This window comes from Pinus tabuliformis, chromosome Q, assembly GCF_031772625.1.
Source record: "Pinus tabuliformis cultivar Carrire ecotype Pingquan chromosome Q, CPIR1, whole genome shotgun sequence".
In the NCBI taxonomy this organism is placed as follows: domain Eukaryota; kingdom Viridiplantae; phylum Streptophyta; class Pinopsida; order Pinales; family Pinaceae; genus Pinus; species Pinus tabuliformis.
In genome coordinates this window covers 151,613,259-151,637,476 of record NC_142296.1, presented here as the reverse complement: position 1 = coordinate 151,637,476, position 24,218 = coordinate 151,613,259, and the positions used below count along the sequence as shown (strand labels likewise).

At 37.5% G+C, this 24,218-nt stretch overlaps 2 protein-coding genes across 2 annotated transcripts in view; both read right to left on the bottom strand.

Moving 5' to 3' along the window:
• LOC149218705 (serine/threonine-protein kinase ATG1c-like) overlaps positions 1 to 24,218 on the bottom strand; it is a 370,274-nt gene that overhangs the window by 18,955 nt on the left and 327,101 nt on the right. The window lies entirely within an intron of this gene.
• On the bottom strand, positions 6,868 to 8,580 carry LOC149218707 (uncharacterized). The gene is made up of 4 exons (XM_089384129.1): positions 8,283 to 8,580; positions 7,799 to 8,178; positions 7,427 to 7,642; positions 6,868 to 7,300 (listed from the first exon to the last, which is right to left on the bottom strand). The coding sequence occupies exons 1-4, from the start codon at positions 8,537 to 8,539 to the stop codon at positions 7,131 to 7,133; spliced, it is 1,023 nt and encodes a 340-aa protein (XP_089240255.1). The 5' UTR covers positions 8,540 to 8,580; the 3' UTR covers positions 6,868 to 7,130.

Here is a 24,218-nt window from a genome sequence, read left to right as displayed (position 1 = left end):
CCCCGATCCCTCCGTTTAAGCCTGTTTCCCGTGGCTAAGGGGGGTAGTCCCTGTGAGATGATGAGGCCAACTGTCGACCAGTTGGTTGGGAAACACGAGATACGATATAAAAAGGGCTCGATGGATTTGATTAAATTAGCAGACCAGTGCCTTAAGAGATAGTTATTAAAATGATTACTTGTTAAATGATGTAAAAAGATGGACCATGAACAACAATCATCTATCATCAGCTAAAACACAATGCTCTTAGAAAAACGATATCCAGCAGCTAAAAATTTGAAAGATGAATACTTTAAATCACCACGAGAATCATAAACCATCAACCAGATATCAATTTCGCATCTCGGCTTGAAAACTTTAGACCTCAGCAATAAAGATATAACGTGAAAGCTCCTGAGACTTGCAAAAATAATTTCCCACAAAATTTTTTTTTTATTTTTTTTTTTTCAAAAAAAAAAATTTAAATCTTTTTCAAATTTTTTATTTTATTTTTTTCAATATTATGGAAATTAAAAATCTAAAAATTAAAATTAAAACTAAATTAACTTTAAAACTAAACTATACAAAAATAAAAAATAAAAAAACTTTTTACTATTTTTATATTTTATATATATATATATATATATATATATATATATATTTAAATCTAACCATAAAAAAAAAAGTTAAAAATTTAAATATGTACATAAAACAAAACTTAAATTACTAAAAAAAAATTAAATTTGAAATCTATTAAATCTAAACTAAATGAAAATCTAAAAAAAAACTATATAAAAATATACATATCCTAAAACTAAAATTAATCTCAATCGAAATTCTAAAACTAAATCTTAAACAAAACAAAGCCTCAACGCATTTCATTTACTTTTTGATTTTTTTATAAAAACTCACATAAACGAAACCTACGTTAATTAAAAGATTGAAACTTAATTTGAAAAACTATAAACTGGAATGAAATAAACGTATGCCGCAAAACACTGGCTCTGTCACGATCTACGCAGGTAAAACGATAAATCCGAAGACGTAACCCTTGAATGCTCTCACGCCTAAAACCCAAAACGAAAATGCAGGCAGGGGACAAGAATTCGATTTAAACCCACCATAACCACGTACCTGCAGAAGCTGGAACGAAGACGCGTAAATTAAAAAAAACGATTCCTCAGATGCACGCAGTAAATCACATCTGGAAATGGCTCTTCCTTGAAGCAATCCGGCTTTGTGTCAACAGGTTCTATGGCGATGACTAGCAGCGAATCTGGCGTGTTTTGGATTGGTGCCCACGATGAAACCAGCTATACGCTTTGACTCCCAGATGCTTGACGGCAGAAGCTCTCTCAATGGTAGAGGTTTGCAATGTATAAATGCAGGTTGGATGACGGATCTTTATGCTGTTGACTGCGTGATGGATTGTTATGCGGTTTCCAGCTCTCGATGCAGGGTTTTCCAGCTCTCATTGCAGGGTTTTTCGATTTTCAAGCTTCAGCAGCAAACCAAAGAATGCCTTTCGTTGAAATCTGTTGCTTATGCACAGTGCGACGGTGTGTTACCCTTGATGGCAGTCTTGCAATTGCCAAAAAGACAAAACCCTATACCTGTAAACACAAGAAAACATAAAAAAACCCTAATGAAAAAATTGTAAAAAAAAGCAGAATCTTGAAAACCCTAGATCAGCTAATTAATTTACAGATTTTTGGCCCCTGAAATGCCAGATTTGACAATAAATTGCAGTAATGTTTTCAATATATCAGAAATTTTTGAACTTCACTGTGAACAGAAAGAACATCTCTCAATGTAAATCAGAAAAGAAACTTTAAATATTTAACCCAGGGAACAATCAGCTGGGCTCTGCACAGAAAGTGCTTGCGGGAGTTGGCTGGTTCAGCCGAGAACTTCCCCAAACGCCCACAAAATTTTCTTCAAAAAATGTTTTCCTGCACATCTCAAGCAACCATCAGCAAAGAGAGAGAGAAAGCTGCTAGATCTCAGGAAATAATGGAGATACCTGCCATTATTTCAGAAACCCTAGCAGGTGAACAAGATACCTGTGCTCACACTACTCTAAAAACAAGCTATGATTAATGGCTGAAAACTGAAATATGCAGAAAATTAAAGATCTCACAGCAATTCCAGAGAGCAACACCAACACGATTTGGACCCCAAAGTCTTTTTATTAACCAGAAAATCAGATTACAAGAGAGCTTTTTCAGTACAGACTCACAGATCAGATGTTTTGAAATGACCCCCTAAGACCCTATATAAAGGAAATGATCCTAACGGCTAGTTCGAGTGATCCATGTAGAAATGATCTCGACCGTTGATGAGGATCAAGACATCTCTTGATCTCATCCGTCGATTTATTAACTTAAAATATTATTATTTTATTAGTTAGGGTTTTTGCTTCATTTTTTTTTATTTTTTATTATTTTTATTCATTTTTTAATTTTTTAATTCATTTAAAATGGATCACTGAACTAAGCCTTCGGAAACATCACCTAGGACCTAGGACTTAGGACTCATGAGGGGATTTAAAACATTTATCGACCCTCAGGACACATTACATCATGACTTTTACAAAATTACATCTTAAGGGACAAACCCATTTAATACAGACCCTCACAAAACACCCAATTCTGCGACACAACTATAATCTAGCAGATTTAACACACTAGGATTTTCCTAAAGTTCTAATGACAAAATCCATCCCGGCTTTGGGGTCAGGTTTGAAGGAAAACTCTGCCGATCCGTGGATCGGTGAGACGAAAAACCTTCCGGGACGTAGATTATCATCAGAAAGTTAGGTCTACCTAGGCCAATTACATACATGACTCATGATCTGCTTAGATTATTTACAATTCATACATGCAGACCGGGTTTACAACTGAAATGATCAAGCTGCTGACAATGCAAGATGGCACGGACATGCTGATCAGGTGCTGCTTCTTTCTGTCAAGAAAAACAGGGTGCACTGCATGGGTAGTTGATTAGTAGAGGTCAACATCTGGCTCTACTTGGGGGCACGTTGCTGCTTGCAGGAATGTGAGAATCCAGAATCTGCACCCATACAACACAAAAAATAAGTAGCGTCCATCCAAAAATCAGCATATACGTTAAGCACAATAAAGATAAAAGCTCTTCATTTATTAACTATCTAAAGCATAAACGAAAATGCGGAAAAAACAAGGAGTAGGGTTAGAAATACGATACAAAGGATGCCCTACGGCATCAGATGTGTTCAATATAGTGCATACTGAGCATTTGCCTGCTTTCAGGCAAATCTGTCGGCTGCTTGTCGGATGTGCCATGTCCAATTTTGCATATGGTAGGACTCTTTCCTATCCGAAAATCAAGCTGCTCGCGGCCGTCTGATGAGTCAAATCTTCTTCTTATTTTCTTCCTCTTGCGCTTCTTCTTTCTGGCAGGATGAATTACTGATGATCTGGAACTTTCTGTTTCGAAACTATCAGATGAAGTGTGTAAGTTATTCATGCTAAGTCTTTTTGTGTCTTGCATCTGATTTTTATCGTTTTTAAGCTTATCTGGATCACCTTCAATTATCCACTTAATGATCTCCTCATAGTAAGATGGAACTTGTTGCGGCAAATGAGAAGGCTCCTGGTTTCTCTTATCATCTGACCATTGTTGAATCTTTTGAACTTGTATTCTAATGGCATCCATCTGACTAGAGCATTCATCCCTTATAGCGCTGATTTGCATGGTATGGTGCTCTTGCATGTGTTTTATTACTTTATCATTCTTTTCCTCTATGTCCATCAAGCAATGTTGCATGAAATTTATTTCTTCTTTATGATTCGTTTGCATGTCAGCCAACTGATTGTTATGATTGAATGTCATAGAGTCAATTTCCCTATCATGATCAGCGTTCATGGTCACCATATTTTCCTCTAAGACTGACATCTTGCTTTGCATGCTTCTAATTTCTGTTTCATATCTAATTTTCATGGCCTCAATTTCCTTAGCATGCTGATTTTGCGTGTCCTCAATCTCCTTATTACGTTTTTCCATATGGGTGCGTAATGTTTTAACATCATTGATAAGATTAGTTTGGTTGCTTTCCATATTTTTTACCATCATCTTTAAATCTTGTATTATTTGCTTTTGCTCCTCCTTTTCATTGTCATTTATCCCCGATTTTTCACTATCATGAACTTGATCTGCAATAGTTCCGGCTGATGACATATTCTGATCTTGAACTCTTTCTTCAACAGCTTGACCTTTAATATGATTACTTTCTTCTTTTTGCACAATTTTAGAGGTAGAAGGCAAGCTGCTTGGACTATTATATCTATCTTTAAAAGCATCGAGAATGTCTTGTAAAGAAGTGAAAAAATCATTAGGAAAATTATTAAACCAATTCAAGGCATCACCCTCTAAAGAATGGACAAATAGACGCATCTTGAAATCTTCATGATTATATTGAGGAAATCTACAATATAAGATCTTTACACAAGTAAACATGTTTAAATGATGTTTAACAGCGACCGGATCATCACCCGAGAACTTAAATAATTTAGAAATGGCCTCTTTCGGAAGATCATGGAGATTATTAGTAAAATGACATGGTTTACATGAATAATCCATGATGAACAACAGGGGATGAAATGGATGATAGAAAGAGATTTCTGCTCAAGAAAATTAAGAGATGAGAGAAGTGGAGTCGCCACTTGAACAACGAATCTGATTCTAGGATCCAAAAAGTAAACACAAGCAGATATGAGGAAAGCTTCTTGTCTGGGAAAAATGAGAAAAATGGAGTCGCCACCCAAACAAGAAACAAAACCGAAGAGATGCTGCTGATATGTGATGAAAAGATGCCAAAATATTTGAATCTGCCAGCTCAAATGAGAGATGAGAAGATGAGAAGCTGAATGTCGATGAAACCCCAAGAACAGAAAAACTCTGTCCCCGGCAACGGCGCCAAAAATGTTGTCGCGCAGATTGACACGACAACGCTCAGACCGGGGGCTGTCACTCTGATCCCCGATCCCTCCGTTTAAGCCTGTTTCCCGCGGCTAAGGGGGGTAGTCCCTGTGAGATGATGAGGCCAACTGTCGACCAGTTGGTTGGGAAACACGAGATACGATATAAAAAGGGCTCGATGGATTTGATTAAATTAGCAGACCAGTGCCTTAAGAGATAGTTATTAAAATGATTACTTGTTAAATGATGTAAAAAGATGGACCATGAACAGCAATCATCTATCATCAGCTAAAACACAATGCTCTTAGAAAAACGATATCCAGCAGCTAAAAATTTGAAAGATGAATACTTTAAATCACCACGAGAATCATAAACCATCAACCAGATATCAATTTCGCATCTCGGCTTGAAAACTTTAGACCTCAGCAATAAAGATATAACGTGAAAGCTCCTGAGACTTGCAAAAATAATTTCCCACAATTTTTTTTTTTTTCAAAAAAAAAAATTTAAATCTTTTTCAAATTTTTTATTTTTATTTTTTCAATATTATGGAAATTAAAAATCTAAAAAATTAAAATTAAAACTAAATTAACTTTAAAACTAAACTATACAAAAATAAAAAATAAAAAAACTTTTTACTATTTTTATATTTTATATATATATATATATATATATATATATATATTTTTTTTTTTTTTAAATCTAACCATAAAAAAAAAAGTTAAAAATTTAAATATGTACATAAAACAAAACTTAAATTACTAAAAAAAAATTAAATTTGAAATCTAATTAAAATCTATTAAATCTAAACTAAATGAAAATCTAAAAAAAAAACCTATATAAAAATATACATATCCTAAAACTAAAATTAATCTAAATCGAAATTCTAAAACTAAATCTTAAACAAAACAAAGCCTCAACGCATTTCATTTACTTTTTGATTTTTTTATAAAAACTCACATAAACGAAACCTACGTTAATTAAAAGATTGAAACTTAATTTGAACAACTATAAAAAGGAATGAAATAAACGTATGCCGCAAAACACTGGCTCTGTCACGATCTACGCAGGTAAAACGATAAATCCGAAGACGTAACCCTTGAATGCTCTCACGCCTAAAACCCAAAACGAAAATGCAGGCAGGGGACAAGAATTCGATTTAAACCCACCATAACCACGTACCTGCAGAAGCTGGAACGAAGACGCGTAAATTAAAAAAAACGATTCCTCAGATGCACGCAGTAAATCGCATCTGGAAATGGCTCTTCCTTGAAGCAATCCGGCTTTGTGTCAACAGGTTCTATGGCGATGACTAGCAGCGAATCTGGCGTGTTTTGGATTGGTGCCCACGATGAAACCAGCTATACGCTTTGACTCCCAGATGCTTGACGGCAGAAGCTCTCTCAATGGTAGAGGTTTGCAATGTATAAATGCAGGTTGGATGACGGATCTTTATGCTGTTGACTGCGTGATGGATTGTTATGCGGTTTCCAGCTCTCGATGCAGGATTTTCCAGCTCTCGTTGCAGGGTTTTTCGATTTTCAAGCTTCAGCAGCAAACCAAAGAATGCCTTTCGTTGAAATCTGTTGCTTATGCACAGTGCGACGACGTGTTACCCTTGATGGCAGTCTTGCAATTGCCAAAAAGACAAAACCCTATACCTGTAAACACAAGAAAACAAAAAAAAACCCTAATGAAAAAATTGTAAAAAAAGCAGAATCTTGAAAACCCTAGATCAGCTAATTAATTTACAGATTTTTGGCCCCTGAAATGCCAGATTTGACAATAAATTGCAGTAATGTTTTCAATATATCAGAAATTTTTGAACTTCACTGTGAACCAATGTTACCAGACTCGGAATCGGCAATAAATCGGCGAGGCAAAAGAGCGAAGAGTTTTAATCGGATCGGGAAAAAATCGGCAAATTCATTAAATAAAAATATACACATATATTGAATTAAAAAAACCATTTTTCATTAATATTGGGTAAAGGTATGTCCAAACAATGCATAATATCAATAGATGTCCAAAATATCATGAATAAATAAGTATCTCATATATGTTATGAGTCCACACATGATCCAAAGCACTGAGTTTTGAGTCCTTAGAAGCATATGCTTCTAAAAGTTTACAAAAAAGTAAAAAACTGCATACTAATCAGAAAAAAATCAGCAACTAAGAGTCTAAGACTCTTAAGAGTGAGAACTAGAAGCAATTCCTCCCGCTCCTTCGCTTGCTTGACTCTCAAAGTTCTCCAAGTCATGAAGGCTGAAAAGAGGAGGCTCATCTAATTGAACCCATTCTGCCGCATTTGTAGCTTGCAAATCTAACTCTTCAAGGTCAATTGGTGAATGATCAATACCTGTGATTATCATGAGACATTGAAATGTGAATTAAAATTTCACTTTGAAGTTTGAACTTTAAAGTTTAAACTTTTAAAGTACGAACTAGATTATGAAACCTTCAAATTCAAGCTCTCGAATCTCACCTTGTATTTGTTTGTTGCGAAGTCGTAGATTGTAATGGACAAATACAAGGTCATTCAAGCGCTTTTGTGTCAATCGGTTGCGCTTCTTAGAATGTATTTTCTCAAACATGCTCCAGTTGCGTTCACAACCTGAAGCACTGCATGCTTGGTTTAAGATTCGAATGGCAAATCTCTTCAAATCTGGCGTATCACTACCAAAGTTTTGCCACCAAAGACCTAGCAAGTGGTAAGGGTTTGTGAGTAGAAGACTAGAAGTACCAAATTAGTAAATAGTAAAAACTTAAAAAGAAAATAAAATTTAATAAAACATTTAACATACAAAATAAAGTTTAAACAAATTTAATGAATTGATGAAGCCTTCAAGCTGGGTACCTGGCAACATCTTTGACCTTTGTCTTATAGCACTGGTATAGGCAAACAATTTAGATGGTGTCCTGTAATCTTGTAGTTGGGAAAAGACACGATTTTGTTGTTCTGGATCAGGGAAGCACCTTTCCAAGCATGTCATAAGTCCTCTGCCAACCTCCCCATCCTCATTAAATTTGCTCTTATCATAAAAATATTGTGGGTTTAAGAAGTACCCAGCAGCATGTAAGGGGGAATGCAATTGCCTATCCCAACGTGCATCTATAATGTCCCAAAGGGGCATATACTTTGTCTCATCATCCCCATATCTTCTTTTGATGGCCTCCTTTGCGAGATCCATCGCCTCATAAATGTAACCCATAGCGGGTTTGTCACCATCAACCATCCTGAAAGTTCAAGCATTCAAATTTAAAGAAATATGAAACATTGTAAATAAAAAGAAGCTTGAAATGAAATTTAAAAAATGAAAAAGTTAAAAGACTAAAAGTACCTGAGAACTCTAACAAGGGACTCCGTCACAGCAATAATCTCTTCAGCATCTTTCCAGAAGCCATCATTAAACACAAGTGCAACAATTTCGATGCCTTCAGGGGTCTTGGAATGTTTAGATCCCATCCACTCAGGTCCCAAGAACATCCTCTTCAGATTTATCTTTTGCTCAACCACAGATTGCAAAGATATGAAATTTGTTGCAAATCTAGTCACTGCAGGTCGAACAATTTCTTTACCTTCAGTGTATATTCTCATAGTGTTTAGGACAATAGTGTGGTTGTATAGGTATTTGGTTATGGATTTTGCCTTCTCCACAACCTCATGTATCCAATGAAGATTACCAATGTCCTCAAGCATTAAATCTATGCAATGGGCAGCACAAGAGGTCCAAAAAATAGTGGGGTGCCTCATCTCAAAAAGTCTACCAGCAGCCATATAATTCGCTGCATTATCGGTGACAATTTGTACAACATTTTCTTCTCCCACTTCTTGAACAACTTCCTCCATCATTTCACAGATAAGTTGGGCACTCTTAACCTTATCTGAAGCATCCACTGACTTGAGAAACATTGTGCCTGCAGGACAAGATACAAGGAAATTTATTAAAGTTCTATTCCTCTGATCTGTCCATCCATCACTCATGATGGTGCACTCTGTTTCTACCCATGATGAACGAAACTCAGCTAGCAGAAGCATGACATCTTCAACACTCTCTAACAACATATCTGTCCTAAGGCTCTCTGATGTAGGGGCTTTGAACCCTGGACCTGCATTAGCAATTGCATCAATCATAGCTTGCCAATAAGGATTTCTGGCATAGTGGAAAGGTATGTCAGAATAGAACCAAAAGTTAGCAATGGCCTTCCTTGCCTGAATATGGATATTTTTTTTCCAACCAGTGCCATCCAAGGTAGGTTGGGAACCGGGTTTTGTGCGGGGAGCAAAAAAGGCGTTTATGTTTCCACCTCCAGTGTTCAAGGAAGGAGTTGAAGGACTGGCATGGCTTGGAGGCATGTGTGGAAAACTTGGGAACGGCATTGAGGATTCAACAGATTGAGGTGACATGGGGCTAGTGACAGAAAAAGTATCAACTCCAACATTTCCTATTTCAGCAGTTTGCTTTGCTTTCTTGGCATTATGCTGCTCTAACATTTCAAGGGCCAAGGCTGCTTGGTGTTGGACATTCTCGTCAACCTTGGTGCAAATACCTATATCATGGCCAGGTATTTTTGCAAGGTGGAACTTGAATCTATAAATGCCTCCACTGCATTCCTTTTTGCAAAATTTACAAAGGAGCAAGGCTTTTCCAGGAATCTTGTCACAATAAGCCCAAGCAAAGTCCTTCTCTCTCGGCATTGTTGTTGCTTTGAACTTGTGTTTAATTTGTAGTTTCTGTTAAGATGAGTCCTGTGAAAGACAAGAAAAAATCAAATTTAAAAATCATCCAAAAATTTAAAATATGCTAGAAATTTAAAAAAGTAAATGAAGAGTCAAGACTCAAGAGTCTCAAGACAGATGGACAAAACACTCATATCTGTAGCTGCTTCAAGCTCAGACTTGGTGGCAGGTGCTAATATATATTATATACTGTTTATCAAGAAAGATTCTTGTAAGCTATATACATTGCAGGCTTATATTGCAACATACTGTCATAAATATTGAAAATGAAAATGCGAAGATGCAACATTAGCCATAGGAGCCTCATTACAGGAGACCAGAATATATTATTCTTGGCTTCATACATCAGTCATAGAGCTTCTGGAGATGGTGTTTTCAAGCTGTCATAGAGGTTGTATTTTTAGCATTCTACAGTATATCGAGTCCGAACATATCACATCCATTTTTTGGTAGGTTCTATAGTTAAGAGTAGCCACCATTTTATGGGCATAAAAGTAACATGTAGACTACTTCAAACTTGCAGAGGATGAGACTTACATTGGCAGTAATCCTGCACATGTTTAATTCTTTATTCACTAAACTTTTAACCTCTGCAGGCCAACATGGCCAAATTTTGACAGGTGTCCAACTTTAGCCAATTATCATGCATTAGGAGAACGACTATGGCCTACAGAGATTTACCAACCACATGTATACAAACATATCTTCAGAGCAAGATTCCAAATGGTTGTGTCACTGCAAGTTTGAATCTTCTAGATCATGTAACCGGAAAACAGGTAGTCACACTTGTACTTATTATCAACAGTTTCTTGAAGATTGTCGTTGGATTGCTGAAGCTTGTTGAAATGGAGAGCTAATCTTCACATCATTCTTGAAACAGAAATATGATAATTTTGATGCAGGTAGCACTTCTGAAGGAGATGAGACTAGTGATAAACTCACTAGAAATAGACGTAAACTGAGACTCAGAGAAATAAAATTAAAAGGAGCTGTACAGTGTACACTTACGGCTTTAAACTTAACGGGACCTGCAAGTTGTCAACACTGTAACCGTCGGTTAACGTATATCTATTATCAACAGTCGACTGTCGAGACTCGAGACTGGAATAGATGCAAGCAATGTCGTCGCCGGTCGGTCGAAGAGACTGTGCTTCGGACTTCCAATGCGGGCTTCGTCGGTCGAAGAGACTGTGGCACTGTGCTTCCAAGGCTGAAGCAATGTCGTCGGTCGAAGAGACAGGTCGAACTTCACCACGAACAGACAGGTCGAACTTCGAATGCTGAAGCAATGTCGTCGGTCGAATCGATCGTGTTCGAACTTCGAATGCTGCAAATTGCAATGACAAACGCGGCACTGTTAACAGTTAAAAAGGCGGCAGCGTTAAACTGTTAAACAAGTCACGGTTCACCGATACAGGAAAGCAAACGCGGCAAACCGGAAGGCGAAAACCCTTGTTCATTTGGCGGGACTCGTAAAACTCGTGAAAATCGGACGAATCGCATAAATCGCGAGTCGAACTCGCGTTGACCACGAGTTACACTCGGTCAACGCGAGTTGACACGCCCAGTTTCGAATCTGCTCGTTCTGCCGCCGATCCGACTCCCAATCGCGATTTTTCCGATTTTTTGCCGATTCCTGTTACATTGCTGTGAACAGAAAGAACATCTCTCAATGTAAAACAGAAAAGAAACTTTAAATATTTAACCCAGGGAACAATCAACTGGGCTCTGCACAGAAAGTGCTCGCGGGAGTTGGCTGGTTCAGCCAAGAACTTCCCCAAACGCCCACAAAATTTTCTTCAAAAAATGTTTTCCTGCACATCTCAAGCAACCATCAGCAAATAGAGAGAGAAAGCTGCTAGATCTCAGGAAATAATGGAGATACCTGCCATTATTTCAGAAACCCTAGCAGGTGAACAAGATACCTGTGCTCACACTACTCTAAAAACAAGCTATGATTAATGGCTGAAAACTGAAATATGCGGAAAATTAAAGATCTCACAGCAATTCCAGAGAGCAACACCAACACGATTTGGACCCCAAAGTCTTTTTATTAACCAGAAAATCAGATTACAAGAGAGCTTTTTCAGTACAGACTCACAGATCAGATGTTTTGAAATGACCCCCTAAGACCCTATATAAAGGAAATGATCCTAACGGCTAGTTCGAGTGATCCATGTAGAAATGATCTCGACCGTTGATGAGGATCAAGACATCTCTTGATCTCATCCGTCGATTTATTAACTTAAAATATTATTATTTTATTAGTTAGGGTTTTTGCTTCATTTATTTTTATTTATTTTTATTTTTTAATTTTTTAATTCATTTAAAATGGATCACTGAACTAAGCCTTCGGAAACATCACCTAGGACCTAGGACTTAGGACTCATGAGGGGATTTAAAACATTTATCGACCATCAGGACACATTACATCATGACTTTTACAAAATTACATCTTAAGGGACAAACCCATTTAATACAGATCCTCACAAAACACCCAATTCTGCGACACAACTATAATCTAGCAGATTTAACACACTAGGATTTTCCTAAAGTTCTAATGACAAAATCCATCCCGACTTTGGGGTCAGGTTTGAAGGAAAACTCTGCCGATCCGTGGATCAGTGAGACGAAAAACCTTCCGGGACGTAGATTATCATCAGAAAGTTAGGTCTACCTAGGCCAATTACATACATGACTCATGATCTGCTTAGATTATTTACAATTCATACATGCAGACCGGGTTTACAACTGAAATGATCAAGCTGCTGACAATGCAAGATGGCACGGACATGCTGATCAGGTGCTGCTTCTTTCTGTCAAGAAAAACAGGGTGCACTGCATGGGTAGTTGATCAGTAGAGGTCAACACACTGTTTGCCTCTGTCTCTGTCATTCTATGGCTTTTAAGCCAATCGGCATTGTCTGTTCATTTCCTCTTTGTTATAGATCTGATACCAAAAATTTAAATATACCCAAGAATAACAAGATAGAAATATATAGAAATGGTTCTTTATTGATATCAAACCCTTAAGGTAGGGCAACACCATACATTCACTCCTTAAGGAAGGAGAACACTCCACAAGCCATATGCCTGTTCATACAATAATTCTTGACACCCTCTCCATGTGGAGTTTCTAGCCTCTATATAGGCTTCATACATACAATACCATGGATCATTACCATGATTCCCTCATACCATCGAACTAATACCATGGGCCCATTACATTATTATTAACTACTTGTGGTCCCTTACATGATATGGGTTAACCACCTTATTTATTACTATGGCCCATCCCATTATTACATTATTATCTTGGGTACCTCCCTTTGTACCTCATATTATCCCCCCTAGGTATATAACATTCCACCCCCCTTAGCATGTTTTGTCCCCGAAACATGGGAAGAACACAAATAATAAGATCTACTCAAAAGAGTAGTCCACTGGTACCATGCACGTGCATCTAGCCATCCAAGAGAAAGGTGAACGCTCGATCTCACTGGTGCCTTGCTTGCTTGAGATGGAAGTTGACCGTGGCAGCGCTTCTGTGTTGATGTGTAGTAGGTGGATCTTCGCTCCGCTCTATCTGTCATGTGGGGGTTGTTGTCCTTGTGGCTAATTGGTTGCCATCTTGTTGGTTGTTGTCTTGCGGGGTGATGTGGGTGATGATATGTTGAAGTTTTAACCCACAGTGTCTTTTTCTTTAATTCACCCCTTACTGGAGCCTGACTGTTATCTGGTGCATGTTGTGGTGCCTGCTGTGGTGTCTTATCTTCTAATATTACTTCAACCATTGAACCCTCATCAGATGTGTCAGCACCTGTAACCTTTTCGGCTTTAGCCTCTGTTTGTGTTTGATTGTCGACTATCAACTGCTCATCATCTGATATGTCAGTCCCTGGAACATCTTTTGCGTCAACCTCCGTGGACTCTACCTGTTTATTGATGTAAATATCCTGTAATGTAATTTTCTTCTTTTTATACCAGAGTTTTAGGAATTTCTTCTGCACATTAATATTGATAGTACCCACTGATTCCATCAAAGGATATCCCAAAACAACATCCATATTATCCATCTCTAAAGTAAAAATATCACCATGCAACACATACTTATCCATAGAAATCTTCAAATCCTTATACACTTGAACATTCTCATCATCCACCTGTGTGTGTTCAATGTGTTTTGCTGGAACTTGCAATTTTTTTGCCAAATTAACATTGATAAAATTATGCTTGCAACTAGGATTTATAAAAACAATGATCTTCTCCTTCTGAATCAATCCATGAACCTGCGATAAGGAGATACCAACAGAAAATAACCCTTTAGGTTTCTTGGTTTCCTTCTTTCCTGTAAAAATAAAATCTTTGCTACTCTGTGTGTCTGTTTGTGTGAGCTTATCCACAAGATTAGATTTACGGTCAAACTGGTTCATAAGAGCTTTTGAATGTGTCCCAAGTCAAGGGCCTTCCATAGCAACATTGATGCCCTTGCCACCATTTCCATCTTTCATTGTCCAAGTACATTTTTCCTGCACTCAGCTGAGTCTCATCATCATAGATGTAATTCAATTTGAAATGTTTCTCCATTTGTGCTAGCCATTTGGCTGGATGAGAGCCATCAAATTTATACAAGTCCCTCAAATCTTGATCTAGGCCCGCCATCATAAAAAAATTGGCGAAAATTTGAAATGGTCACAATTCTGTCAATATTGCTCATAATTTCTATTATGACCTTTTTTGGAAATGGAACAACCATTCTGCATCTGCCCATGTGATAGAAATTTTGATCCAGGCACATGAATTTCAAATCTGCGCTACAACTCTCCCGTCATCACTAAAATTTCTGCAAAAAAGAGCTGATTTTAAATCAGCGATATCTCCCTCATCCGGACTCCGATTCCACTGATTTTTTTTTTTTAAAACGGGTATTTTTCATAAATAATTCAAATCCGAATTATATTTTGCAGATCTTGCACGAAGACGTCTAGATCTACGCCGCAAACTCGCTGCCCCGAAAAATTGTCTGCAACACCACTGATTTTTAGATCAGCGACTATGTTACTTGGGAGCGGGAGCGGGAGCGACCATTTTCAAAAGCTCCCGGTTTGGGAACGAATCCTGGAGCGATTTTTTTAAAATATATATATTTTTTATATTTTTTAATTTTTGATACATATATGTCAACAAAAACATGTAAATGATGAATTAGATATAAAAAAACATAAAAAAACATAGATTGAACCATATAACAACAATCATCTAAAAGTTATAATCTTCATCAACCACGTCCGCAAGTTAGTAACACAGTAACATACAACATATTGAGTCTCATGATTCATCAATCTTAAAGTTTCAAGCTTTCAAAATTCAATATATAACATTTATCATCATTAATCACCAAAGTTCTACTTGTAAGCTAAGTGTAACCATTACAACAAATAATATCTAACATGAAATGAAATGTTATAAAATGAAATGAAATGAAACAACTTTCAACTTTCATGAAGTATCATATTCATAATTCATTACTAATGAGTTATAATTGCCAACTTCAAACTTAAATTGTCATATATTGTTTAAATAAATATCATAATAAATATGAAAGAGTCAATAGTTATAAAAGCTACTAGAAACTAGAAAAGAGAAGTAAATCTATTATCTATTTCTTATGCTTGGGCCTCTTGCCACCACAAGAAATGTCTAATTTTTTAGTCTTGTTGCAAAATCAGGATCTTTGTCATTAATATCACCCTCCAAGCATTAATATCCAGAGGTATCTTTGTCATTACCTTTGTATCTGTATAGGGATCTTTGTCATTAATATCACCCTCTAAGCATTAACATAAAATAGAAAAAACATAGCATGTCAAGTCAAGATTTTGTTTGAGTGATGCATACATTTTTAGGAGGGTCATGATAGAGGAGTTCGACAACCAATGTCACTAACATCAAGGTACATAGAGGGATTGGTGCTCTTGATTAAATACGAGTTCCATACCCTAACACATGACAAAATTCAATCGAAACATTGAAATCCCCCAATCCTGAAATCTTGAAAAACTGATCAGTCTACTGGATTTTGAATGAAATCTAAAATTCTAATTTCTCCATATGAAATCCAATGAGGACGAAACCACTCAAACATCCTGAGTCATTTCATGGTAATGTTAAAAATGAAAATGAAGATTAAGGAGAATGTCACTTTTACTTTAAAAATTTAACATTACCATGAACAACATATCAATACTAGGGCCTAGACTTGATCATTAAGTTGCCCCACTCAAAAACTATTTGTTTCTTTAAAAAAAAATTGCATTTCGAACATTACTACAAAAAATGCAAAAAATGCAAAACGCTCCCAAAAACGCTCTCGAAAAGGCAGGGAGCGATTTTTTTTTTAGGGAGCGCGCTCCCGACCCGCTCTTGAGTCGCTCCCGCCCGGAGCGCGGATTGGGAGCGGGAGCGGGGGGGGGTGCTCCCTCGCAACATAGATCAGCGATATCTCCTTCATCCGAACTCCGATTCGGCCGTTTTTTTTTTTTGAAATCGGGTATTTTTTCACAAAGAATCCATATCTGAAATTAGATTTTGCAGATTCTGCCCCAAAACGTACAGATCTGATCTGTAAACTCGCCGCCCCAGAAAGTTCCTACAAAAATTAAAAAAAAAAATTCTCCACTTTTGCTCAAGAAAGTGCTCTGATACCACTTGTTATAGATCTGATACAAAAAATATAAATATACCCAAGAATAACAAGATAGAAATATATATAAATGCTTCTTTATTGATATCAAACCCTTAAGGTAGGGCAACACCATACATTCACTCCTTAAGGAAGGAGAACACTCCACAAGCCATATGCCTGTTCATACAATAATTCTTGACACCCTCTCCATGTGGGGTCTTTAGCCTCTATGTAGGCTTCATACATACCAGTGTGGAAAAAGTCTGGAAAAAATCCCGATTTAATCCTAAAAACGCGATTTTTTGAACTAAACGATTTAATCCCCCGACTTTTTGGTGACTTTTTCACAAAGAAAAAAATCCCGATTTTTTCCTTATACTCTCGATTTAATCGGGAGTTGACCCAAAAAGTTTGCCTCCCTTCCCAGGGCGCGGATAAAGAGGCCACAAAGGTGAACCTTCCCAGGCCGCGGATAAAGAGGCCACAAAGCTTCCATCCATGCATTTTCAAGTTATTGCATTGTATTGTTTGTCATACTTCTTGCGAGCATAGCAGTCTCATTTGTAATCTATTAGTTTTGAGGTTAAGATATGTTTTTGTTTTCCAAGGAAAAACAAATCTTTATACTTCATATTTCTAGTTAGAAAGCAAAATATACATTGGCTAAGCCTCCAAGCTTTTAGTGATCCAGACTCTAACAGCCACTGCCCCTTCAAAAGATTACAAAAGTACCAAAAGGACAGGCATACAACAGTCTTCCGTAGAAAGAACCCCACACCATCAAAAACATTGTTACAGTTGTTGAATGCTTCTAGAAGAAACAACAAAGAGGAGGTCATGAAGATCAAATAGCAACAACCTGTCCAAAAAAAACAAAACTAGTGCCTCAAAAAAGAACCCATTTTTCTGACAGGAACAAAGTATCTGTGAAATCTTGTGACAACAAAGATCCTTCCTGCAATGAGAGCACATTTTGAAAGGGAATCTTCTTTAGTGGTGAACTCCCTGTAAATGTGGGCAAAGGTTATGTATCAGAAGTGGATTTTACCTCCAAGAGTTTTTGAATAATAGATGCCAAGGCTAGGTTAGTAATCTGACATCTACTGTTTTCTCAAAAAATAAGAAGCTTGGAGTCACCAAGTGTTAATTTTCACATCTACTGTGATACTCACTGTTAATTTTCATTGGACCTACCACCTGACACCTTATTACCCAAGCAAATTACAATCTACTGAATAAATGCATGACTTATTTCTTAATACAATTAGCGGAAACAAAAATTAAAAGGGGAAGAGGATCTCAGTGACTGATTACTTGATGACTCATGATATACATTTATTATATTTTTTGTTGATATTTTGACTCTTGAGAGTTGAGACTTAGACAGGACTCAAAATTCAGGAGTTGATTCACTATTTTGATGTGTGATGTAGCATTAAACTTCATATACATATTATATATTAGCTTTCTTTACATGTTTATGTGGAAATGCATTTATTTGATGTTGTGGATACTCTAGATGTTAAAAAAAATAAAATAAAAATGAATAATTTTGTGTTTTTTTAATTTTGCCGACTTTTTCAAAAAACTCCCGACTTTGACGAGTTTTTCAACTTTTGGACCCTTGCCGAATTAATCCCGACTTCGACTTTTTCCACATTGATACATACAATACTATGGATCATTACCATGGTTCCATCATACCATCAAACTAATACCATGGGCCCATTACATTATTAACTACTTGTGGTCCCTTACATGATATGGGTTAACCACCTTATTTATTACTATGACCCATCCCAGTATTACATTATTACCTTGGGTACCTCCCTTTGTACCTCATATTATCCCCCCTAGGTATATAACACTCTTTTGGGCTCTCTGGCTTTCGGCCTTTGTCCGCTCAGATCCCCTCTGAGCGTTAAGCAATCATTGCTAAACGTCTTCAGGGATGGTGGCCACCTGTTCTGCAATGGAAGGGACCATCGGCGCTTTGGAAATCACTAAAACAGTTGTTCTTTGTTTACACAGAAAATACACAAAAACACTGTAAAAATCTGCCCAAACGCCTTTTCTCGGACCTAAAATATCATTGATTCCGCCTGATAATCCTTTCGGATCCGTCTTCGGGCGCTATCGCGAGTGATCGTCGATCTAATGGTTATTATTGATTTCGGGTGGCTTATGCGCCCGGAGATTACCCGCCCGAAAAGGGTGGTTTTCTCTCTCCGGTGCCTAGCCACGTGGCAGCCAGTGTATGGGCTCGGGCGGAGCCCAGCCAATACCACTTACCGCCTATGGCCCACCCGAAATCCCACTCGTTTCGGAACTCAAAACATATATCGTTGCATCTAAAAACCCTTTCGGGTTTGTTATATCGCCCAATTCACATTTCCTTTGGTTTTCGTTTATTTAATGAAAACACGAATTTACATTAAAAAATGCCCTTTTACGGAAATCAAAATATATTAAATTTCATCCATAATCCTATCGGGTCCGACTATCGTAGTCGCATTTGTTATCAGCCCCTCTCCTTTGCATTACTCCGATGCAATATTGCGATATCGCAGTCACACATCGCATAGTCCCCGAGCCTTTGTATAAGTGCTCCACTATATTTTGCCGATGCGATATTGCAGGTTTACCTGGGCCATCGATTTGCGCAGTTGATCGACGGTCCTCGTCGACTCGCGCTGATCACTGTCGCAACGTTCGCATGGTAGCCTCCAATAGCCTCCGCCTGCCATCGCCGATTGCGATATGCTGATCAGATTTGGACCGTTGATCGGCCAGATCCAACGGCTCTTGTGCATCGCTTCTTTGAACTCTGATAACTCTTGTTTTTCACTGTTTCTTCATGTTTTTCAGTCCTGATAGTGTAATCCACCATTTTTATAAGTTCATCCTTTTGCGATAGTTTTTTTATTTTGAAGACTAAGAGGGTTTTTAGGATCCATTTTGGATCACGCCTTCCCACTGAAAAAGCTTTTGGACCACCAAAAGTTGGTTTTTAAGCATCAATCAAGTGAAGATACAACTTCCTCACTTGTCCAATCTCTATCCATCTTGCACTGCTTGGTTTTGAACCTTTGAGTCCGATTCTGAGGTACTCAACATCCCCTCTGCGTGTAGTTCTCACCTTCCTGTCTAGAACTGTCTTCCTACAACTCATTGAGATATTCAGGCAACAGATCATCAACAGAAGGCAATTGACTTTGCTCTTCGGGATCTTCAATCAATGAAGGTTCATATAGTCTCAAGTTCTCTGCATTAATGACTGAATAGATATGCATATATGCTGGCAAATCAAGGCGAAAAGCGTTTTCACCAATTTTCTCAAGTATCTTGAAAGGCCCATACTTATTGGCTTCAGCTTCTTACTTTCACCTTACATTTTGTCTTTGCTGATGTACAACCAAACTTGATCACCAACTTGGAAGCTATGCTCAATTCGATGCTTATCATGCCTTGCCTTGTACTTGGCCTGGCTTCTCTCCAGTTGTTCCTGCACTGCCTAGTGAATTTCTTGGATCTGTTCAATGAACTTGGTTGCTTTGTCCACATCACTGTGTCCATCAACTTCTATGTCTTTACTAAAGACAAAATCCAAGGGAGACTTTGGTGTAAAACCAAAACAAGTCTCAAAAGGAGATCTTTGTGTAGAAGAGTGCTTGGCACGGTTGTAAGCATGTTGCACATAACATAAATGTTCATCCCAAAGCTTGGGATGCTTGCTGCAATAGCCCCTGAGCAACTGGATCACTGTCCTATTGACCACCTCTGTTTGGCCATCTGTTTGTGGATGAAATGCTGTGCTTTTCTTCAATCTGGTGTCCATCAATTCCCATAGACTTGACCAAAACTTCCCAATAAATCGAGAATCTCGATCAGATACAATGGAAGTGGGTAACCCAAAATGAACCCAGACATGCTGAAAGAACAACTTCGCTGTTTGTTCAGTTGTAATCTGCTTGTTACAAGGTATTAAAATACACATTTTGCTGAACCTCTCCACAATAACATATAATAATCACGACCCTTTCTAGATTTTAGCAATCCCCCAACAAAGTCCATGGAAACACTTTCCCAAGGACGAGAAGGAACTGGAAGTGGAGTGTACAAGCCTTATTTTCTATTGCTGGGCTTGCTTGTAGCACACATGGTACACCCTTTAATATATCTAGAAACTGTTTCATGCATTCTTGGCCAATAACAGAACCTTTGCAGCCGTGCAATTGTTTTACTTACACCAAAATGACCTGATATAAGAGAAGTATGTGCTTCTCGGATTATGTTAACTCTTCAGTTTGTGGAATGCATAAATTTCCCAAATGACACAAGAGTTGGTCCTTAACATAATAATCCAATTCTTCTACTTGTTTGCCATGATTTAAGGTTGCATATACATCTTTAAAATCTATATCTTGAGCATATTGTTCAATGTAGCTTTCATGCATTATTGAGATATGCTTAAGTATAGTAGATGCATTTATGATTGGTCTTGATAGCATATCTGCAGCCTTATTGTGTATGCCCTTCTTATATCTGATGACAAGATGACACTGCCGTAGGAAACCCATCCACCTATAGTGTCTTGATTGCTGCAATTTAGTTTGTGAGTGAAAATATTGAAGTGTTGATGATTTGTATGTATGATTGTTTATTTTCTCATTAGGTAAGGTTTCCACTTTTTCACACTCTATACTAATGCATACAATTCTTTATCATATGTGGGATAATTAATTACTGCAGAAGTAAATGTCTCAAAATGATAACATATGGGTTTACCGTGTTGCATCAATACTGCTCCCATGGCATAGTCACTGGCATCCGTTTCAATCTCAAATGGTCGTTGAAGATCTGGCAGTGCTAATACTGGTGCTACACTAATTTTTTCTTTCAAGGTGTCGAAGGCTTTCTGTTGTTTGCCTCCCCACTAAAACACCTTGTTCAATCCTGTTAAAGCATGTAAGGGAGCTACAATCAAGGAAAAGTTAGCAATAACTTTCTCCAATATTGTGCTGCTCCTAGGGAACTCCTAACTTTTGTAGCAGATTTGGGTTTAGGCCAGTTCACAATGACTTCAATCTTAGAGGGATCTATCTTCAATTCACCACCCCCTACAATATGACCCAAATAATTTAAAGATGTTTTGCCAAATTCACATTTTGATAGCTTCACATAGAGATTTTCTCTTTTTAAAACATCTAAAGTCTGCTTTACATGCTTCAAATGTTCTTCCCATGTTTTACTGAAAACAAGAATGTCATCTAAATATACAATTACAAAATCATCAATAAAAGGTCTGAGTACATTATTTATAGCTCTCATGAAAGTGGTAGGAGCAATAGTTAAGCCAATAGGCATAACTAGCCATTCATACAACCCTTGCTTTGTTTTGAAAGCAGTCTTCCATGCATTTTGTTCTGCGACTCTGACTTGATGATAGCCACTACGCAAGTCCAACTTGGAAAAGTAAACGGCTTCTTTCAACTGATCTAATAGATCATCTATGCGGGGAAGAAGATAACGATTCTTGATCGTTATTTTATTCAGTGCTTTGTAATCAATGCACATCCTCCACAAACCATCTTTCTTTCTCACTAGTACGATTGGAGATTCGCATGGTGATGTGCTTGGTCTTATGAAACCTTTATCGAGCAGCTCCTGTACCTGCTTCTTGATCTCTGCATTAAGCAGATACCCTGTACATTCCGATGTTAGGCAATGGAGCATTTTGTTGCAAATGAATATCATGTACTATTTCCCTTTTGGGTGGCAGACTTTTAGGTTCTTGAAATAGGATATCATATTTTGAAACAACTTTATCTAAATCATCTTTCTGTTTAGCATCACAACCTTTGAATACATTGGTTTTATCAGGGGTCTTTTCCTTTACAACCATAAAGTAAAAATTGCTTGCATGAATTTACAATTCTTTTCATCTGCCATGAGTTTATGAGAGAGTAGTTATTTTTGAGTTTATGAGCTCTTACAATGTATTATGTTCCATCTTTAGTGAGTTGATACTTATTTTCAGTTCTATAGAAAATGGCTTTTCTATCATACAAATAAGGACTTCCTAAAACAATACCACATATATCCAAGGGAACTATATCCAACTCAACCTCATCTACAAAAGTTGACCCAATAGCAAACCTAAGTTTACGTTGTCTAGTCACTTGTAGCTTTGCTTTATCACATACCCAACCTAATGGATATGGCTTCTTGTGAGGTGTTGTTAGTAAGCCCAACTTTACAATTGTTTCAGAAATCAAGTTTAGTTGTGAACCGCTATCAAATAAAGTATCAATCTTTTGATGCTTGGAAATGACTCTAATATGAAAAAGCTCATGTCTTTTCCTTTCATTATCTTCATTATCAATAGATTGTGTAGAATTACTTGTAGATGCTTCAGAACTTTTACCTTCTATACCTGTGGCTGTGACTATTGTTTCATCACCTGAGTCCGACCCCAAATCTTTCTGAATAGCAACAACAATTTTCTTCTTTTTACCACCGAACTTCTTGGGTTTCATCTCCGGATGCAAAGGCCAGCAGTGTTCATCATCGTGCCCATCCTTCTTGCAGTGAGTGCATGAAGGTTTGTCTTTCTGTACATCGTTTGCCTTCCTCTCTTTCCATTTCTGCTGCTTCTTTTCCTTGTTCTTGCTTGCAGAGGGTTTTGATGATCCCCCAATCTATGGGTTCACATTCTTGCCTCTAGCCTCTATATGTGTAGCCTGAACTGATACATCATCTAGGTTAGTGGAATTAAACATGAGAATAGTGTGCCTCAAATAGCTATGTAGACCACCTATATACTTCAGCAAAGTTTCAGGTGAGTCCAGAGAAATGCCTAGAGTTAAAGATCATTTTCTAAATTCCTTGGTATAGCTTTGTACACTCTGGCCCTTTAATTGGCGAAGAGTTTTCCAACTCATCATTGCTTGCTGCATATAAGCTAGTGGATAGAATTGTTTTTTAATGGCAGAAACAAATTCATTCTAGGTAGAAAGAATTTTACCATGCTTCTTCAAATCAGCTTGTGTCCTACCTTCCCACCACACTAGGGCAGTTCCTCCAAAGCGAAGGCTAACCAGTTGAATCTTTCTCCTTTCTGAATCGATGTTCTGCACCTTGCAATATACATCAATCTGTCTAATCCAGTGATCTAGCTTTTCTGCATTTAATTCTCCATCATAGATTGGCAAATCAAACTTTACATCTAATTTAATCAAAGATGTTTTTTTCTTTTTCTTCTCAGAGCTAGGAGATGAGGATGATGGAGGTGATGGTGGAGAAGATGATGGAGGAAGCTTTTCCCCTTGCCCTCTGGGGCATCTAGAGAAGGTTCCTTTGCTCCTTTATCTTGTTTGGGTGTCGAAGTGCTTTCACCTCGACCCTTCTTGAATTCTCGATACATCTCTTCTACCATGGCTCTCATGGTCATGAAACTGTCCATGAATTGAGATTCTGATTCCAATGGGACTTGTTTTGCCATTTTCCTCCTAGGATAGACTCTTCCAATTTCTGGATTAGCCTCAACAAGTTCTCCTTCTCCTAGTTTGAGCTTTGACCTAGTTAGCATTCAACAATCCAGCACAAGCTTGTCTAACCTTAGCAAACCTAAAGCTCTGATACCACTTGATCTGAAAATGAGATCTTAGACTAATATTAAGGTATTACAGACTCATGTGCATGGATTTGCCTATATTACTTAGTGCAATGGATCGATAAGATTGCAAATAATATAGACAATGAAGCAGTTAAAGAAACATAATAGACAAACACACATAACACAACAAGTTTAATATGGAGTTCACCCAAAACTCTTGGGCTACGTCTCCT